At 44.3% G+C, this 17,967-nt stretch overlaps 1 protein-coding gene across 1 annotated transcript in view; it reads right to left on the bottom strand.

Moving 5' to 3' along the window:
• TMA16 (translation machinery associated 16 homolog) overlaps nucleotides 1-17,967 on the bottom strand; it is a 124,738-nt gene that overhangs the window by 9,392 nt on the left and 97,379 nt on the right. The window contains exons 4-5 of the mRNA XM_077477153.1: nucleotides 12,236-12,320; nucleotides 9,865-10,013 (exon numbers count right to left, since the gene is read on the bottom strand). Coding sequence (XP_077333279.1) covers nucleotides 9,865-10,013; nucleotides 12,236-12,320 — 234 coding nt within the window. The remainder of the gene's footprint in view (nucleotides 1-9,864; nucleotides 10,014-12,235; nucleotides 12,321-17,967) is intronic.

Raw genomic sequence — 17,967 nt, 5'->3', positions numbered from 1 at the left:
AGCGCCGATAATACAAAGTTCAGATCCCACGGGGGTAACGGTGGACGCACCGGAGGGACTACATGTCGCACCTATTGAGAAAAAGTACCCACTAGAGAGCGAGATGCTGGAGGTCGCTGAAAAAGGACAGCCAAAGCTGATATTTGTCCTTTAATGGTGCTTAACGCCAATTTCTGGTCCAACCCTTGCTGAAGAAACAGCAGGATCCTGGATATAGAAAAGCAGCGCGGATACCATCCTTTCTCCTCACACATGGAGATGTAGGCCTTCCAGGTACGAAGATATATCTTCCGAGAAGAATATTTCCGTGCTCTCATAGTTGGAATCCCCGAGTCCGACAGACCCCGGTTCCTCAACACCTGGTTCTCACTAGCCATGCCATTAAAGGCAGCAATGGTAAAGCAAGATGGAGAATCGGACCTTGAGACAGAAGGTCCTCTTGCAACGGCAGTCACCAGGGAGCATCTGCCACCAGGCGCACTAGGTCTACGTAACAAGGATGCGGAGGCCAATCTGGGGCAACCAGTATTACTGGGATCCTCTCGGCTTCCACTCTGCGAAGCAGACGTGGTAACAGTTTCAGTGGAGGAAAGGCGTAGATCAGCTGGTACTGATCCCACAGAGCCACCAGAGTGTCCGACGCGTCTGCCCATGAATCTCTTGTCCTGGACACGAATATCGGCACCTTACGATTGAGACAGGAGGCCAGAAGATCCACGTCTGGTGTGCTCCACCGCAGGCACAGTAGCCTGAACACCTCTGGATGCAATGCCCATACTCCTGGGTCCAACATCTGACGACTTAGATAGTCCACCTGCCAGTTCTCCACACCCAGGATGTAAATGGCTGACAGGGCGGTACATGTTGCTCTGCCCACCGAAGTATGTGAGCGACATCCTGTGCAGCGGCCAAGCTTCTTGTTCCTCCTTGATGATTTACGTATGCCACAGCAGTGGCATTGTCTGACTGGATCCTGATTGGACGCCCTTGCAGTCTCATTGACCATGTGGAGAGGCATAGCCTGATCGCTCTGTTAGAGAAGATTGATCGGCAACTTGAATTCCTCCGTCGACCAGAGGCCCTGAGTCAACTAAACTCCCATCACTCTACCCCAGCCGAATAGGCTGGCGTCCGTTGTGATCACCGTCCATCTCAGAGGTAGGAGCGACTTCCGGGACTGAAGCACTGGGGACCTCAGCCACCAGATCAGGGAACCCCTGAATAACTGGCTCATCTGGATCTGTCGATCCAGGGACAATGGAGATTTGTCCCCCTTTGTCAAGATCTCCTTCTGCAGGACTCTGGTGTGGAACTGGGCATATGGTACAGTCTCGGAGGACACGATGAGTTCCAGGACTCGCATGCAAAAGCGCGACAACCACTTGCGGCTCAGTTGCGTAGTTTTACCACGGCTCTGAGAGTCTGCAGATTGTCTGAAGGGAGAAACACTTTTGCTTCCCTGGAGTCCAGCAACAACCCTAGGTACTCCAAATGCTGAGTCGGTACTATCACCAACTTTTTTAGGTTCAACAGACACCCAAATTCTTGCAGGGTCTGCATGGTGATCGCCACATCCTCTTCTAACTCTGAGGCGGAAGAAGCTCTCAGGAGGAGATCGTCTAGATAACCCACGATTGCTGTAGCAACGCCAACACAGGAGCCAATACCTTGGTAATGACTCGGGGGGCTGATACCAAACCGAAAGGGGGAGCCACAAACTGGTAGTGGGCTTCCTCCACTGCAAACCACACAAAATTTTGATGCCGGAGGCATATGGGTATGTGCAGGCATGCATCCTGGATGTCTAAGGACGCCAGGAAGTCCCCTTGATGGAGTGCAGTGACTACTGAGCAAACTGATTCCATTCTGAACCTCTGCACTTTCACAAAGTGATTGAGGACTTTTAGATCCAAGATTGGACGTACCCCTTCCTTCTTGGGAACTACAAACAAGTTTGAGTAGAACTCCTGGAAACGTTCTGATTCCAGAACAGGTACAACCACCCCGCGATTCAGCAGGTCCCTTACTGCCCCCAAGAGGGCCTCCCAGCAAACCAGGAGAACGGGTATGCTGGAGGGGAAGAATCTGTTTTGTGGCCAAGAGAGGAACAAGTAGACTTCCATCTCGCTAAGGTTGCCTACCCATGCTTTAATATAAATGTGTCCCGATTATTAATACTGGCTTTCCGTTAGTAAGCATTTTCTTAGGCTTATCTTAAGCAAAGGCTATCTAATAAAGAATGTTAGGATATTAATTAAAGGAATTCAGTGTTGTAACAAATCAAAACAAGAAGGATCCCCTGAAGTGAGGTTTTGTAGCAGAAAGCTTACATTAACGACTCTCTTCTGGGTAATATTGGCTTTTGAGATGAAAACAGATGGATGACTGAATTAACAAGACTTCATGAAAGGTCAGGATAGGAAAGCATACTTTGTGAGTAATTTTTTTTTTTTACTTTTCACACAAAGAATGTCATTCCATTAACCACTTCCACGCCAGCTGCGGCAGGTTTACTGCGGCTGCGTAGACAAATCAACGTTACCTTATGTCGCTTTTCCTTTTGGCCACTAGGGGCACGTGCGCACCCACAGCGAGAACCCAGAGCCGATGCAAGTGCCTGGCAGGCACCCGCGATCGCTCGTGACAGAGCGAGAACCGGGATCTGTGTAGATAAACACACAAATTCTGGTTCTTTCAGGGGAGTAAAGACAGATAGTGTGTTCATACTAAGTATGAACACTGATCTCCCTCTCCTCCTAGACAGTCCCACCCCCCCTACAGTTAGAACACAGTGAAGGAACAGTGTTAACCCCTTCCCTACCAGTGACATTTATACAGCAATCAGTGCATTTTATAGCACTGATCACTGTATAATTGTCAATAGTCCCAAAAATGTGTCAAAAGTGTCCAATCTGTCAGCCGCAATATCACAGTCCCGATAAAAATCGCAGATCGCCATTACTAGTAAACAAAAATAATAATAATAAAAATGCCATAAATCTATCCCCTATTTTGTAGACGCTATAACTTTTGTGCAAACCAATCAAATGCTTATTGCATTTTTTTTTTACCAAAAATATGTAGAATACATATTAGCCTAAACTGAGAAAAAAACTTTTTTTTTTTTTTTTTTTTTTTTTTAAATGTGGGATATCTATTACAGCAAAAAGTAAAAGATAGTGTTTTTTTCAAAATTGTCGCTCTTCTTTTGTTTATAAAAGATAAAAAGAGCAGAGGTGATCAAATACTACCAAAAGAAAGCTCTATTTGCGGTAAAAAAAAAAGAAAAAAAAAAGTTTTTTTCTCAGTTTAGGCTAATTTTGTACAGTGCAATTGTCAGTTAAAGCGACACAGTGTCGTGTCGCAAAAAATGCCCAAATCTTCCGGGGCTGAAGTGGTTAAAGGGAAAATAATTTAATGCAGCTATAAAAGGAATAGCAAAATGTTTTTTTTTTTAATCTTTTTATTAGTTTGCAATTAGAAGAACAAAGAAAACAAACAATTAAACATACATTGGTCTTACATGGTAATAAGGCCCTTGCGAGGACCACCTGCATGTCTTGTAATATATAATCATCAAACATAAAGCTCACATCGTTATACCATATATAGTAGCACCATTCAATGGGTCACTCTGTAATGTGGTTAATGCTTAAGCATAACAGGGTGACCCCTGTTATATTTGTTGTGCACAGTCCACAACAACTCAAGAGCCACCGTGGGCTGAGTCTGTTAAGAGGTCTCCGAGGCAGAGGAGGGGTCTGCCAGATGTTTAGACCAGATTTTGCCATATTTGTTGGGGCAACCTCTATTTGCGTATGTGTCCTTATAGAGAGGTAGGCTGCTGTTGATGAGTTGTTTCCATAAGGAGAGAGGAGGGGGGGTTGGTTTGCGCCAGCTAAGGCTTATGGCTTTGCGGGCATAAAATAGTAGGAGTCCCACTAGCGTGCGACCCGCCATCATAGGGATTAGTTGTTCTACCAGACCTAGTATGCAGATCGCCATTGGTGGTTGTATTTGCACAGATGTAATTTGCGTGATAAAGTCTAATACCTCCCTCCCGTACCTGGAGCAGGTCCAGAAAATGTGAGTGAAGTCACCAGGAATCCCATCACATCTCCAGCACCCAGGAGGTGAGTCAGGGCTCATTTTGTGCAGTCTATGAGGGGTGAAATAAGCCCGGTAAGCTATTTTAAATTGTATCAGGCGGTCTCTTATGCCGCGTACACACACGATCGAATTGTCTGGCGTACTTAGTCCGACATACAATCTGACATACAATCCGGCGGACTTTCTACCGAACGGACTTGGCCACACACGGACACACAGAAAGTCCGACGTTCGCTTGCGCGATGATGTACAGCACGTACGACGGGACTATAAAAAGGAAGTTCAATAGCCAGTAGCCAATAGCTTCCTTTTTTGTACTTGCTTCTGAGCATGCGTCATTCTTAGTCCGCCGTACTAGCATACTGATGAACGTATTGTCCGCTGAAATCCAAGTCTGACGGGAAGATTGGAGTGCAAAAATACTTTTAGTCCGCCAGACTTCACGCTGGAAAAGTCCGCTGAAGCCCACACACGATCGAATTGTCCGCTGAAATGCGTTTCGGCGGACTAAGTACGCCGGACAATCTGATCGTGTGTACGTGGCATTAGAGAGACCAGGGATGTAAAAGGGAAATCCCATATGTTGTCCCAGTCGTCGCTGTCAAACTCTGGGATGTCGTGGAGCCACTTAGACCTTAGCTTTTTCAGAGTTGGAAGAAAGATAGTGATCAAAGGCGAGTATAATTGCAAGGTGTTTTTTTTTTTTGCACAGTCGGATCTAAGGAGGTCTTCTAGGGAAGACCATATCAGTTGAGGAGGGGAATTAGAGAATTGGCAACCGAAGGCATGAGATAGTTGAACGTATCGAAAAAAAAATAGGACCGTGGTATGTTAAAATCGGAGTTCAGTTTGGAAAGTGGGATTAGGGATAATCTGTGACACCATTTTTTATATTAAATTTTGTCCAGGCATGAGGTTCAGGCAATTTGTAGATGTGCTCTAGGGTTGGGTTTAGCCAGAGGGGGGCCTTGGGCAAGATTGCCTGTTTAGAGTATTTTTCGATTTTGAGACCTGCCCCCCATACACGCAACGTGGTGCGCATGGAGGGTGTTAGCTGGTAGGGGGCCTGAGGGGCTGCGAAAAAGCAAGAATTTGAGCACTTCAAGGGATCCTAGCACTGCCATCTCAAGTTGGGTAGCTGGATTGAAACTGTCCGGATTGAGCTACCAAGCAGCTGATAATAGTTGAGTGGCTAAATAGTATTTGTATAAATCCGGACCTGTCAAGCCACCCTGAGATGTCGGATGTATCAGCGCGGTCCAGGCATACCTGGGGGACTGGGATCCCCACAGAAAAGAGGCAAGGAGGCGATGCAGGCACGTGAAAAAAGATTTAGGTATCCACTATGGGGAGTGGCGGAATAGCTATGTGAATTTGGGTAATATTTTAATTTTAAACAAATTAATACGCCCCATCAGTACAAGGGGCAATGATTCCCATGCCTTCAGCCGTTGCCGATTCTCCTGGACTACCGGAGATAGATTTAGAGGTAAGTAGTCAGAAGCCTGTCTGGAGACCACCACCCCCAGGTATTTAAAAGTCTCTACCCATTGAAGGGGAATGTTAGTGGGAGCTGTGGCACGGGCCTCTGAGTCTATGGGAAACAAGGGAGACATCTTCCAGTTGACTTTGAGGTCCGTGACAGAGGAAAAGTAGTTAAGGATTTGTAGGGCCGCCCTCAAGCGATGGACTTGCATCATTGAGAAAAAGTATGAGCTCGTCTGCATACAGGGCGACCTGCTCCTCCAGCCAGCCAACCCGCAGACCCCTAACATGGGGTGAGGTGCGAAGGGCTTCTGCGAGTGGCTCCATCGCAATGGAAAATAAGGCCGGAGAGAGAGGGCAGGCGCAAGAGTAGCAAAATGTTTTATTTGTAATTTGGGCATTAAAGTTTATAATGTTTAACACTTGTGAAAAAAAAAATAGTATTTTTGACTTGTTGTCAAATTAGTTCCATGGCGTACATTAAGGCCTTGTTTACGCCAGAGATGTCAGTTTTTCTGCACACATTCTGCAAGGACACAAAAGAACAATGGTTCTCTGTGTTGATACCACAACGTGCATTTTTTTTTTGCGCAGGAATCTGTAACGTATATGCAGTTTTCTGCACAGGGAAAAAAAACGATGTGACATCAACACTGATCTGCATAGGGGACTAACTGATGCACATGAAAACTGATGTTAACGTGCAGAAAACTGTCTGAAACATGCATGAAAATGGATGTCTTTGCAAGTGAAATCTACGTGGTTTTCGCCATCAGTTTTCATACAGGCATGGTGTGAACAAGCCCTAAGGCTCATAGGATGATAATTCTGGTACATTGGGTTATGCTGCTGCCTTTAGAAGATAAAGACAAGAAAAACTGTAAGGACAGTGCAGCAAAACCCCTCCCACTTCCAGCCTGCCTCACTTTTCTAGCAAGCAACAGAAGCAGTGAAGCTTAAAGTGATTGTAATGCCTCGCTTTAAAAAGAAGCCCGAATCCTCCTCTTCTCGGGTCCCTCTTCCCTGCTCCTGGCCCCTCCCTCCTGACAAGTTCCCCCATAGACCAGCAGCTTGCTATCGGGGCAACCGAGCCGAGTCAGAGCTCAGTGTATCCATTCAGACACATAGCCCCGACCTGGCCCCGTCCCTCTCTCTCCTGATTGGCTAACTGACTTTGATCGATAGCTGTGGGAGCAAATAGCACCATGGCTGGGCCCAAGCCAATCAGGAGGAGAGTCCCAATGGCTGAAGGAATTGCTGACATCGCTGGAGAGAGAAGGGGATCAGGATAAGTTTTAGGGGGTGCGGGGGAGGAGGCTACGCAGATGTTTTTTGCCTTTACAACTCCTTTAAAGCAGTTTTAACACCCAAAAACAAACATATTAAATTGCAGCTTATACATTTGTAGATGTGGTGGCTGCATTCCGTTTCTTTTTTTTAGATTGTTTTCCTTTATTTTCACATGGTGATCTGGCTAGTAAATCTGTTATTTCTCAACTTACTTTAACAGACTAAGCTATCTAGACAAAGTAGCACTTAGAGGGTTTAGACAAAGCATTTAACACTAACAAAGGAGCCTGCAATAGTCAGTTTTTATTAGTTTATGTAAAACCTTTATCCCAAAAGGAAAAAAACAAATGGTTTGCTATAACTGCTCGTGAAGTGTTAACTGGAGTTGAACTTTGTTAGTGTTGTCCATCTAAAATCAAACACTACCCTGTCCCCAGACTAACAATGCTGCTGTCAAAAGGTGTTTGCTTTACTACTTCACCTGGAATGCAGACACCCAAAGACAGGAAGTGTATTACTGGCTGGATCGCCAAGTCAAATAAGGGAAAAAGTGTCTATAAAAAGAATACAGCCATTGAATGATTGAAAAGCTGCAATATATTCCATTTTTTTAGGGGGGTTTAATATACTCTAAGAAAATACAATCATATAATCCTTGATCGTATATTAAACGGTTGCATAGTCAAATATTTGACTTTGACCTACAGGTAAGCCTATAATAAGGCTTACCTGTAGGTAAAAAGAATATCTCCTAAACCTGTACGGTTTAGGAGACATTCCCCTCACAATGAGCCGCTGACTTCAGCGGCGCATGTGCACCGGGGATTTTCGGCTGAAAGTCCAACAGATGCCAGACCTCACTGAGAAGAAAACTCCCGCGCACGTGGACCAAGTGAGATGGCGGCGCCTCGTTCCAAGGTGAGTATTTCATAATGAGCTAGTATGCGGTACTAGCTCATTATGCCTTTTCTCTTACAGGTGTTTAAAAAAAAAAAAAAAGTCAGTGGGTTTACTCCCGCTTTAAGAGACATGTTATGAAATAGTTTAGGTACAATGGAATGACCAAAAGCAGTCTAAACTGAGGGGTGGATGACACAGGAAAGAAAGGCTAAGAGATACACCAAAACCAACAGATTTACAGCGGGGCTCAACAGACCCATCAGAACTTCTTGAAGAGCTTTACAAGGCAGAAGGTGGTCAACTAAGGCCTGAACATTCACCTAGTAAAACTTAAACCTGTGAACAGAAGACCAATTGGCAGTCTTGCCAAAGATACTGAAAATACCCAAGAAGCACCAACTACTCTAACAGGGAAATGTGGAACTATGCCCTTGAGATCATAGGCTTGAATGATGAGTTCTCAAATCGGCCAATAGTAGAACATGAAGCAGTTTGTCCTTTATGGGATCCATTAGGAAAGACAAACAAAGTCCGACTGTTGAAAGGGAGCTGTAACCAAGAGATAGAATCGCTCATATATCACATCCAGATACGATGGAATTTGAACTCCTTAAGCCCCATACACACTATCAGATTGTCTGCTGATTTTTTCCATCAGATTTACCAAAACCATATAATATGAGGTCAAACCTTAGGGGTTTCAATGTGTATGCAATCAGGCAGACCCTTGTACTACATGGTTTTGGTAAACCTGAAGGAAAAAATCAGCAGACAATCTGATAGTGTGTATGGGGCTTTAGGATGTTTTGGAGCAGGACAGAGAAATGGTAGGATAATGTCCTAGCTAAGGTGATGGGAAGAAACCACTTTGTAAAATAAAAGGGGGCCTTGAGTCTCAAAACAACCATGTCTTTATGTAGCAGACCATCACTATTCATTATTTGTTCCTAGACAGATCAAAACAGTGTCCTATTTTTACAAGTGCTGAACTTGCTATGATGACATTGTATTGCACAGATCAAATAATATGCTACTTAAAGCGGAGTTCCGCCACAAAAAGTGTCCCAGGGTCCAGCGATGCGGGCGTACGAAGCCATGCTCCTCTACCCCTCTCCATGGTGCTCCTTACTGTGGGTGCCCGGCTGTGAGCCACGCTGCACGCTGTGAATGGCCAAGCAAGCTTCTGGTATCTGTGACGTGTTCCAGAAGATTGCAGGGAGGGGGGCGAGGTGAACTTTCTTCCGGTTGCGTGGAGTCCCAGGAGGAAGTGGGAGCTGGATGCCTCTAAAGAGAGGGCATCTGTTTCTCTGCAAAGAGAACAGGACGACTGATCTGTGTACACGAAAGAATGAATGCGGCCATGTATCGTGAGATTTTGAGTGCAAACCTGCACAATTGGTGGCTGACCAAATACTTTTTTGTCCCACTGTATTGGTATTCACAGAATGCACTGGACCTTATTGGAAGGATCTTAAATTCCATCATTTTGGAAGATAGTTTGTTTTGTTTTTTTATCCATATCTAAGACTTCGGGTAAAACCCCACAGTTGTTAAAACTGACATCTACAGTGTCTTGAAAAAGTATTCATACCCCTTGAAATTTTCCACATTTTACCATGATACAACCAGAAACTTAAATGTATTTTAGAGGGATTTTATGTGATAGACCAACACAAAGTGGCACATATTTGTGAAGTGGAAAAAAAACGATAAATGGTTTTCAAGATTTTTTACAAATATATATCTGGAAAGTGTGGTGTGTATTTGTATTCAGCCCCCTTTACCCTGATACCCCTAACTAAAATCTAGTGAAACCAATTCCCCTCAGAAGTTGCCTAATTAGTAAATGGAGTCCATCTGTGTGCAGTTTATTCTTAGTATAAATACAGCTGTTCTGCTCAGCTGTTCTTTTAGACCAATTAGAGTTCTGCTTAAAAAGGATATGACATGTCCCATTTAAAACAGCATGGTAAGTTTCATGCAAAAAGGAAATCCAGCAATTATGAACATCATTGATATGCCTGTTACACTTCTGTGAAAAGAATGGAAGACAAAGAAAAAACATTGTATAAATCATACCCATTCCATATCCATTGTACTGTCTTCTTTCGCGCTCTATGGTCTGTTTAATGACAGTCTCCCGGGAGCCATGCTGCCTTGCTTGTCTACCTTTGATGCTGTTGTGTAGTTCAATTTGTTCTAACTCACTATCGAATCGATGTAAGTAGCTGAAAAATAAGAGAAAATTACTGTGGTGATCACTTTTAATGTCAGCCAATTAATACATATGGAATTGTTTGCGTCTTGTTTAGAACAGGAGAATCAACCAATATGATTTTATGCAAAGTATATGCAAAGTTGTGTAAACTGGGATACTTCTGAGACAAGGCTTACACAAAAAAAGCAAGAAAAACAAAAATGAAGGCCCTCAAGCCATGATCGTTTAATTTTAAAAGTCACACCTCAAAATATGCACACTCGCATAAATCAAGCCGCTTAGCCTATCTAGATTTCTACTTTACTTTGTATGTGTATGTATTTTTTCTTGTACAACACTTGTATTTGAAACTGAAAAACATTTTATTAGACTGGCTAGAGAACTGCAGCAAATTCAATGGTAAATATCAACTAACACTACCTTATGTGGAATGAGAGATAGCTTATTTTTAAACCCATTCAGTACAAAGTGATAGTTTTTTTAAAAAAAGCTAACCCCTTTACCTATTGATACTGATAACAGATTCCATTATAGGGCTCATTCACATAACGATGGCAGGTCACATAACATGATGAACAGAAAAGGGGCCATATTTTGCTGTGAGGGGGTTTTCTTCTCTATTAATTGTGTTTTTGTATTTTTCCAATACATTTATATATTTTTATATGAGAGTTCATGTAAGTTCTTGCCGTACCATGAAAGTCCATAGTTGCCTTAGATTCTCTGCCATCCAATTTCTCTTAGAAAAGGGGCCAGATATCCAGGCCCCACTCAGAACATCCATCCAAAGCAGGGGTATGTGTGCCTCTGCTCGAATTCAAGGCTACCTTTATTTTCCTTCTGGGTCCCCACAACAGACTTCACTTCCAGTGGGCAGAAACCTGCTCTAGTGCCCAAAAAGCAAAAACCACTCTGCACTCCAACACGTTTACATCAGTCAGAATAAATATTCGAAAAGGGATTCCAATCTCTTATCCACAGGATGCTTTAACTAGAAATCCCCCAATAGAAACAGTCAGTGGCTGGATCTGCAATGATGACCCACTTCTTGATAAGTTTCTCCTGAGTGGGAAATGTCCTTGTGCTTATGGTTCATGTTGTCACTATGAGAAGTGAGAAAAATTCCATAGAGGAACTCATGGACCAACTGCTGGAGCAGAAGGATGTAAATGGCCATCTGCAAAAAGGTTACTTAGAGGCAGCAGCAAGGAGGAGAGACCTTGGACCTTGCAGGGAGCCGGTTGTGAATCTCATCTTTTAGGCAGAATGCAAAAAGCTGCAAAGTGAGCTTCCTCAGCTCTGTAGCATAGGTAAATTCATGGTATAAGAAAAAAATGATCCTGGAAAAAAAAACTACTGCTATCACAAGGGATTAACAACATCCCTTGGGATAGCATGGGCTGTGACAGTTGCTCTTTATGGTCTAATTAGACCCCATCTATCTCTTCTGCCCTCCAAAGCATCTGATCATACCAAGCATCCTTGATCAGCTGTGTTACATGTAAACAAACCAAAATCTAAAGTGACAAAATACATATTGCTTCTGGGTCACATTACTACCAGGTTACCAATAAAAGTGGTGGGCGTCGGCAGGTGGACCCCCTTCTGCTGCATGTAAAAGTGATCAGGCGGCTATATAGCCGCTTGAATTACTTTTACATTGTAAGAAGTCACTGGCTGATCAAAATGATACCGGGGTCATGGCTGCAGATATCACCACAGCCATGCAAAGACATACAGCTACATTCAAGGATGGGAAGTTAATGAACGATTAATAAAACTGTCATAGAGGTTATGCTAATAACAGACTGCATTACATATGTCATTTTTATTTGGGTCACTTTGACTTTATGCTTATATGAAAAGCGGTTTTATCCTCCTATTAGGGAGAATATTAAGACTTTTGGTCTAATTTCAACAGGGTATGAAACAATGGAAAAGTGAATATGAAATCATATGTTGTTGTGTTATTTTCACCTTGGATAACAAGAATGTTCTTCTGGAATTCACTTCTTTCACTCCTCTATGTAAATCCTTGGGAAGCCAATGTGACTGCATAGCAAATACATGACAAACATAATAAACACGTTTCTTCCTGTATGCACCTAAAAGCAAGCTGTGTTTGATTTGCATTTAAGGCTAATAGCCATGTACAGTAACCCCTGCTGAAAATATTTCAGCCTTTACAACTAGGCACTTCAGTTTTAATGGAATGTAATTAACCCTTCCTACCTTTCGATTAGATCACAAGTTTCATGCTTGGTAAATTCTGATTTGTTAGGGTCAAGATGACTTTGGAACCATTGAAGTTTCTCACCTTTAAAACAGATGAATCACCAATTAGACAAAATTGTCATAACTTTAACTGTAAACAATGCATAGCTGTTAAGGGCAATTTCTTACAATTAAAATGGAGAATAGCAATATCTTCCAAGCACTTTGGAGGCATTAAGAGAACTGCTTCTATCTGTTATACAATTGCCTGTCTCTGCTGCTAGCTGAATGCACAGCTTCCTTTCAGTTGTGTCAGGTAATGTCAAAGCAATAGAAAAAAAAAAAACAGTTATGTCAACTGCACAATGCCAAGACACAACAAGAATTAACATTACATAAGGTATTTTTTTTTTTAGCTGGATAGGAACACTTTAAAATGCAATAAGCGCTGAAACTCATGTATCCTTGTTAAGCAACACTATGTTTAGCTAACCAACAATAGAATTACCATTTTATGTATTATGACAGAAGAACAGACGACATTGGCTAAATTTGTAGAAAGTTGCAGGATAACCACAAAATAAAGTGGGAAAATGAGCACTAAAAGAAAAAATAGGATTTTTATAACCGCTTTACTGTAAAATCCTTTTCTTTGAAGTACATCACGGGACACAGAGCCATAGTAGTTACTATGTGGGTTATATGCCACCTTCAGGTGATGGACACTGGCACGCCCTAAATTGAAAAGTGTAGTACCTATATAACCTTTCCCACTGGTGGGAGTACCTCAGTTTTGTAGTAAAGCAATACACAAGTATACCAAAGAAGGGAGGGACCCGCTGTGTCCCATGATGTACTTCAAAGAAAAGGATTTTACAGGTAAGCCGTTTTAAAAATCCTATTTTCTTATCGTACATCACGGGACACACAGCCATAGTAGTTACTACGTGGGATGTCCCATAGCAATGCCAACTGAAGGGAGGGAGACAACAAAAGAAGGGCACCAAGAGACTAGAGGACTCATACTGCAGCCTGCAGTACATAGCGCCCAAAGGCGATATCCTCATGATCTATTACATCTACTTGACAGAATCTGGTAAATGTATGTTCTGAAGACCAAGTTGCGGCCTTGCAGATCTGAGCCATCGAGGCTTGGCGGTGCACTGCCCAAGAAGAACAGCCAGGGAGAAGTGCTCTTTAATATGAAAATTAGGAATTTTCCTCTCTAAACCATAAGCTTGAACAATCACTTGACAAATACATTTAGAAATAGTAGATTTCGACGCTGCTTGTCCTCTTTTTAGGACCCTCTGCCAACACAACATCTGTTTTATGAATCTTGGCAGTCACTTTCAAATAAACCTTGACCGCTCTTCACAACATCAAGAGAATGTAGTGACCTTCTTCCATAGAACAAGGTTCTGGAAAAAATTAAGGCAGAACAATACCCTGGTTTAAATGAAAAACTAATACTACCTTTGGAGGGATACAGGATGAACCAATATGGCTCTTTACAAGAAAGAGCAGCCAACTCGGATACTATTCCTGCAGAAGATATTAGGGATGCACCGAATGGGTTTTTTGGTGCCGAAACCGATACCGAAAATGAAAAATACACTAGGCCGAAAACCGAAACCGATACCGAAACAGCACCGATACCGAAAATGACTGTTTTTAAAAAATATTTTTATACAGGAGATGGTCAGAGACTGGGGACATGGTACAGGAGATGGTCAGAGACTGGGGACATGGTACAGGAGATGGTCAGAGACTGGGGACATGGCACAGGAGATGGTCAGAGACTGGGGACATGGCACAGGAGATGGTCAGAGACTGGGGACATGGCACAGGAGATGGTCAGAGACTGGGGACATGGCACAGGGGATGGTCAGAGACTGGGGACATGGCACAGGAGATGGTCAGAGACTGGGGACATGGCACAGGAGATGGTCAGAGACTGGGGACATGGCACAGGAGATGGTCAGAGACTGGGGACATGGTACAGGAGATGGTCAGAGACTGGGGACATGGTACAGGAGATGGTCAGAGACTGGGGACATGGTACAGGAGATGGTCAGAGACTGGGGACATGGTACAGGAGATGGTCAGAGACTGGGGACATGGTACAGGAGATGGTCAGAGACTGGGGACATGGTACAGGAGATGGTCAGAGACTGGGGACATGGTACAGGAGATGGTCAGAGACTGGGGACATGGTACAGGAGATGGTCAGAGACTGGGGACATGGTACAGGAGATGGTCAGAGACTGGGGACGTGGTACAGGAGATGGTCAGAGACTGGGGACGTGGTACAGGAGATGGTCAGAGACTGGGGACGTGGTACAGGAGATGGTCAGAGACTGGGGACGTGGTACAGGAGATGGTCAGAGACTGGGGACGTGGTACAGGAGATGGTCAGAGACTGGGGACGTGGTACAGGAGATGGTCAGAGACTGGGGACGTGGTACAGGAGATGGTCAGAGACTGGGGACGTGGTACAGGAGATGGTCAGAGACAGGGGACGTGGTACAGGAGATGGTCAGAGACAGGGGACGTGGTACAGGAGATGGTCAGAGACTGCGGACGTGGTACAGGAGATGGTCAGAAATTGCACACATGATACATGACACATGATACAATTGATACAATGCAGCCAGCCTGTGTCCCCTCACAGCAGCCAGCCAGTGTGTCCCCTCTAATAGCAGCCAGCCAGTGTGTCCCCTCTAATAGCAGCCAGCCAGTGTGTCCCCTCTAATAGCAGCCAGCCAGTGTGTCCCCTCTAATGGCAGCCAGCCAGTGTGTCCCCTCTAATAGCAGCCAGCCAGTGTGTCCCCTCTAATAGCAGCTAACCTGTGAAGAGAAGAGGAGGAGAGTCGCCTCCGTCGCCTGTTTGATCACAGCAGGGGAACATCACAGCTTGCAGTTCAATATCTGTGTGTTCCCGGCCGCGCGCCGTCACGTACAGCCCCTCCCCCTTGTCAGGGCACTTTGATAGACAGATCATCCGTCCAATCCTACGGGTGATCTGTCTATCAAAGTGCCCTGACAAGGGGGAGGGGCTGTACGTGATGGCGCGCGGCCGGGAACACACAGCTATTGAACTGCAAGCTGTGATGTTCCCGCGCTGTGATCAAACAGGCGGCAGAGATGGCTCTCCCGCACTATATAGATATAGCTTTTCATGATGGGCGCACCAGGGGCGGGGAGCGGAGCCCCGCCCCCTACCCTGGCCCCGCCCCATTTTCGGCTCCATTATCGGCCGTTTTTCTCTTTCGGCAAATTGCCGAAAAGGGCATTTTCGGCCGATATGTTTCGGCGGCCGAAATTTCGGTGCATCCCTAGAAGATATGGCAACCAAGACAATTATTTTTCCTCGTCAAGGGGATCAAGGGAATATCAAGATCAAGGAAAGTTCAAGGGAATATCTCGTATTGGCTCAAAAGGCTGCTTCTGTAAATCCGACAGGACTAATTTAAAGCGGACCTCCACCCTAAAGTGGAAGGTCCGCTCATCGGAACCCTCCCCCCCCCCTCCGGTGCCACAATTGGCACCTTTCGGGGGAGGGGGGTGCAGATACCTGGATTATACAGGTATCTGCACCCACTTCCGGGAATACCTAGCCGCAGATGCCTCGCCCCCCCGTTGTGTTTTGGAAAACACACAGTTCCCAGGGCACAGAGAGGACCAGTGGAGACGCGCAGCGCGACTCGTGAATGCACAGTAGGGAACCGGGCAGTGATGCCGCAACGCTTCACTTTCCGATTCCCTGACAGAGGATGGCTGCTGCCGACATCGCTAGACCCTGGAACAGATAAGTGTCCATTTATTAAAAGTCAGCAGCTGCAGCATTTGTAGCTGCTGACTTTTAATATATTTTATTTTTTTTAGGGTGCAGCTCCTCTTTAAATCCCAAAGGTTCAGGGGGAGACCCAACTGGAGGATTAATCCGCGTTATTCCCTGAACAAAGTTACGAACCAGAGTGTGAAGCAAGTGGTCATAGAATAAAAAAAAACACAGATAAGGCCAACATCTGGCCTTTGATAGCACTCAAGGCCAGCTTCATTTTTAATCCTATATGTAGGAATACAAGGATCCTACCTATGACATATTTCCTAGGGTGCCAACCCCTGGATTCACACCGGGAGAAGAGAGTATGCCTTCCAGATTCTATAGAATATGACTCTGGAGGCCGGCTTCCTAGCAGTAAACAAAAGTAGAAACTATTGAAGCTAACAGCCCACGATCTTTCAGAATGTGGGTCTCAATAGTCAAACCGCTAAATTTAGCATTTGTAAGGTAGGATGGAATACCGGACCTTGCGAGAGAAGGTCTCGCCATAGCGGTGGGCTCCCGATTTGCCGGCCGGCTTGTTATTTATGCGATCAAACTTTGTTTTTATGTAAGTGCATTTTCGTTTACAATTAAAAGAGTATTGATGATTTTACACTATGGGAAGCTTCTCTCTCTCTGTTTTCTGAGCATATTCATTGGGTGTGAATGGGAGTGTGGAGCATCATAAGGATCTACAGTACATGGAGCGTTGTCCCTGATTGCAAGACATCTGGTGTAGGCGAGGGGTTGTGACTGGCTTGTTACCATAACGCTCTACCTTCTGGTAAGCGCATCTTTTTGTCAGTGGCTGGGCACATTAGCGATAAAAGTGTGGAATCACTGTGGTGTGTTTGGTTTCAAGCTTATATACACATATATATATATATATATATATATATATATATATTTAGGAAGAGAAACTTGCTGCTTCCTGGACACAAACTTGAACTCTTGGGGAAGCATGAGACGTAAGTGCTCAATACAGCCCCCAGTGGTGACACATAGGCATGACAACACTTACTAATTTAAAGGAGACAGTCATAAGAACATTTAAAAAATTTCTTAGAAAACTCCACTTACCTTTCCTGCCGCAGGGTTTTCTGTGGTGAATCAACAGACCCAATCTTCACCCTTCACGATGGGTTCCCTTAAACCTTCAGGAGCTGGGGATCCTCGAGGAAACCCACAATCCTGGACCTGTAATAGCACCTCCGCCAATAAAACTTTATGACCTTAATACCAAAAGTACTGGATCCTGGGGTTCAGCTTTCTAAAAAGAAGCGTTACAGGCAAAACCTTGTTTCTTCGGATACTAGGCCCGGGTATCATTCAATTCATCCAAAAAGACACTTTGAATGGATACAGTCTGCATGGCTAGCCCCAGTAAGGATTGGTCCAGTGGAGCTCAGCACAGCACATCTACACTCGTGACCAACACCTTAGACACAAAGCGAAAAAACTGAGGTACTCCCACCATTGGAAGGGGTTATATAGGAAGTGCACTTTTTAATTCAGGGTGTGCCAGTGTCCATCACCTGAAGGTGGCCTATAACACACATAGTAAGTACTATGGCTCTGTGTCCCATGATGTACGATAAGAAACAGGATTTTTGTTCATTGATGGATACAAACAGATCAGAAAATCCTGACCTGCAAGAGTAGAACACCAAGTACCAAAAATAAATAAATGAATAAAAAATAAACACAGCCTAGGGGCAGCCCCCACTGGAGGCTAAACCCTCCATCTGCAACACACAGCTCAGTAGCCAGTAATAAACAGGCAATAATCTGGGGCAAAAGACCAACCACCCTTGAAATGAGAGAAAATGATTGTTAGTACAAACATTTTATTTTCTCTTTTGTTTGTTGAAGGACACAGCCGGGTCAGAAGAACATGACCAATGACCAAAACAGTGCC

Source organism: Lithobates pipiens, unplaced genomic scaffold, assembly GCF_037356315.1.
Source record: "Lithobates pipiens isolate NorthernLeopardFrog02 unplaced genomic scaffold, aLitPip1_a1.2 Scaffold_13, whole genome shotgun sequence".
Classification (NCBI taxonomy): domain Eukaryota; kingdom Metazoa; phylum Chordata; class Amphibia; order Anura; family Ranidae; genus Lithobates; species Lithobates pipiens.
The sequence above is the reverse complement of the archived record's forward strand: the minus strand, read 5'-3'. Positions and strand labels throughout refer to the sequence as shown.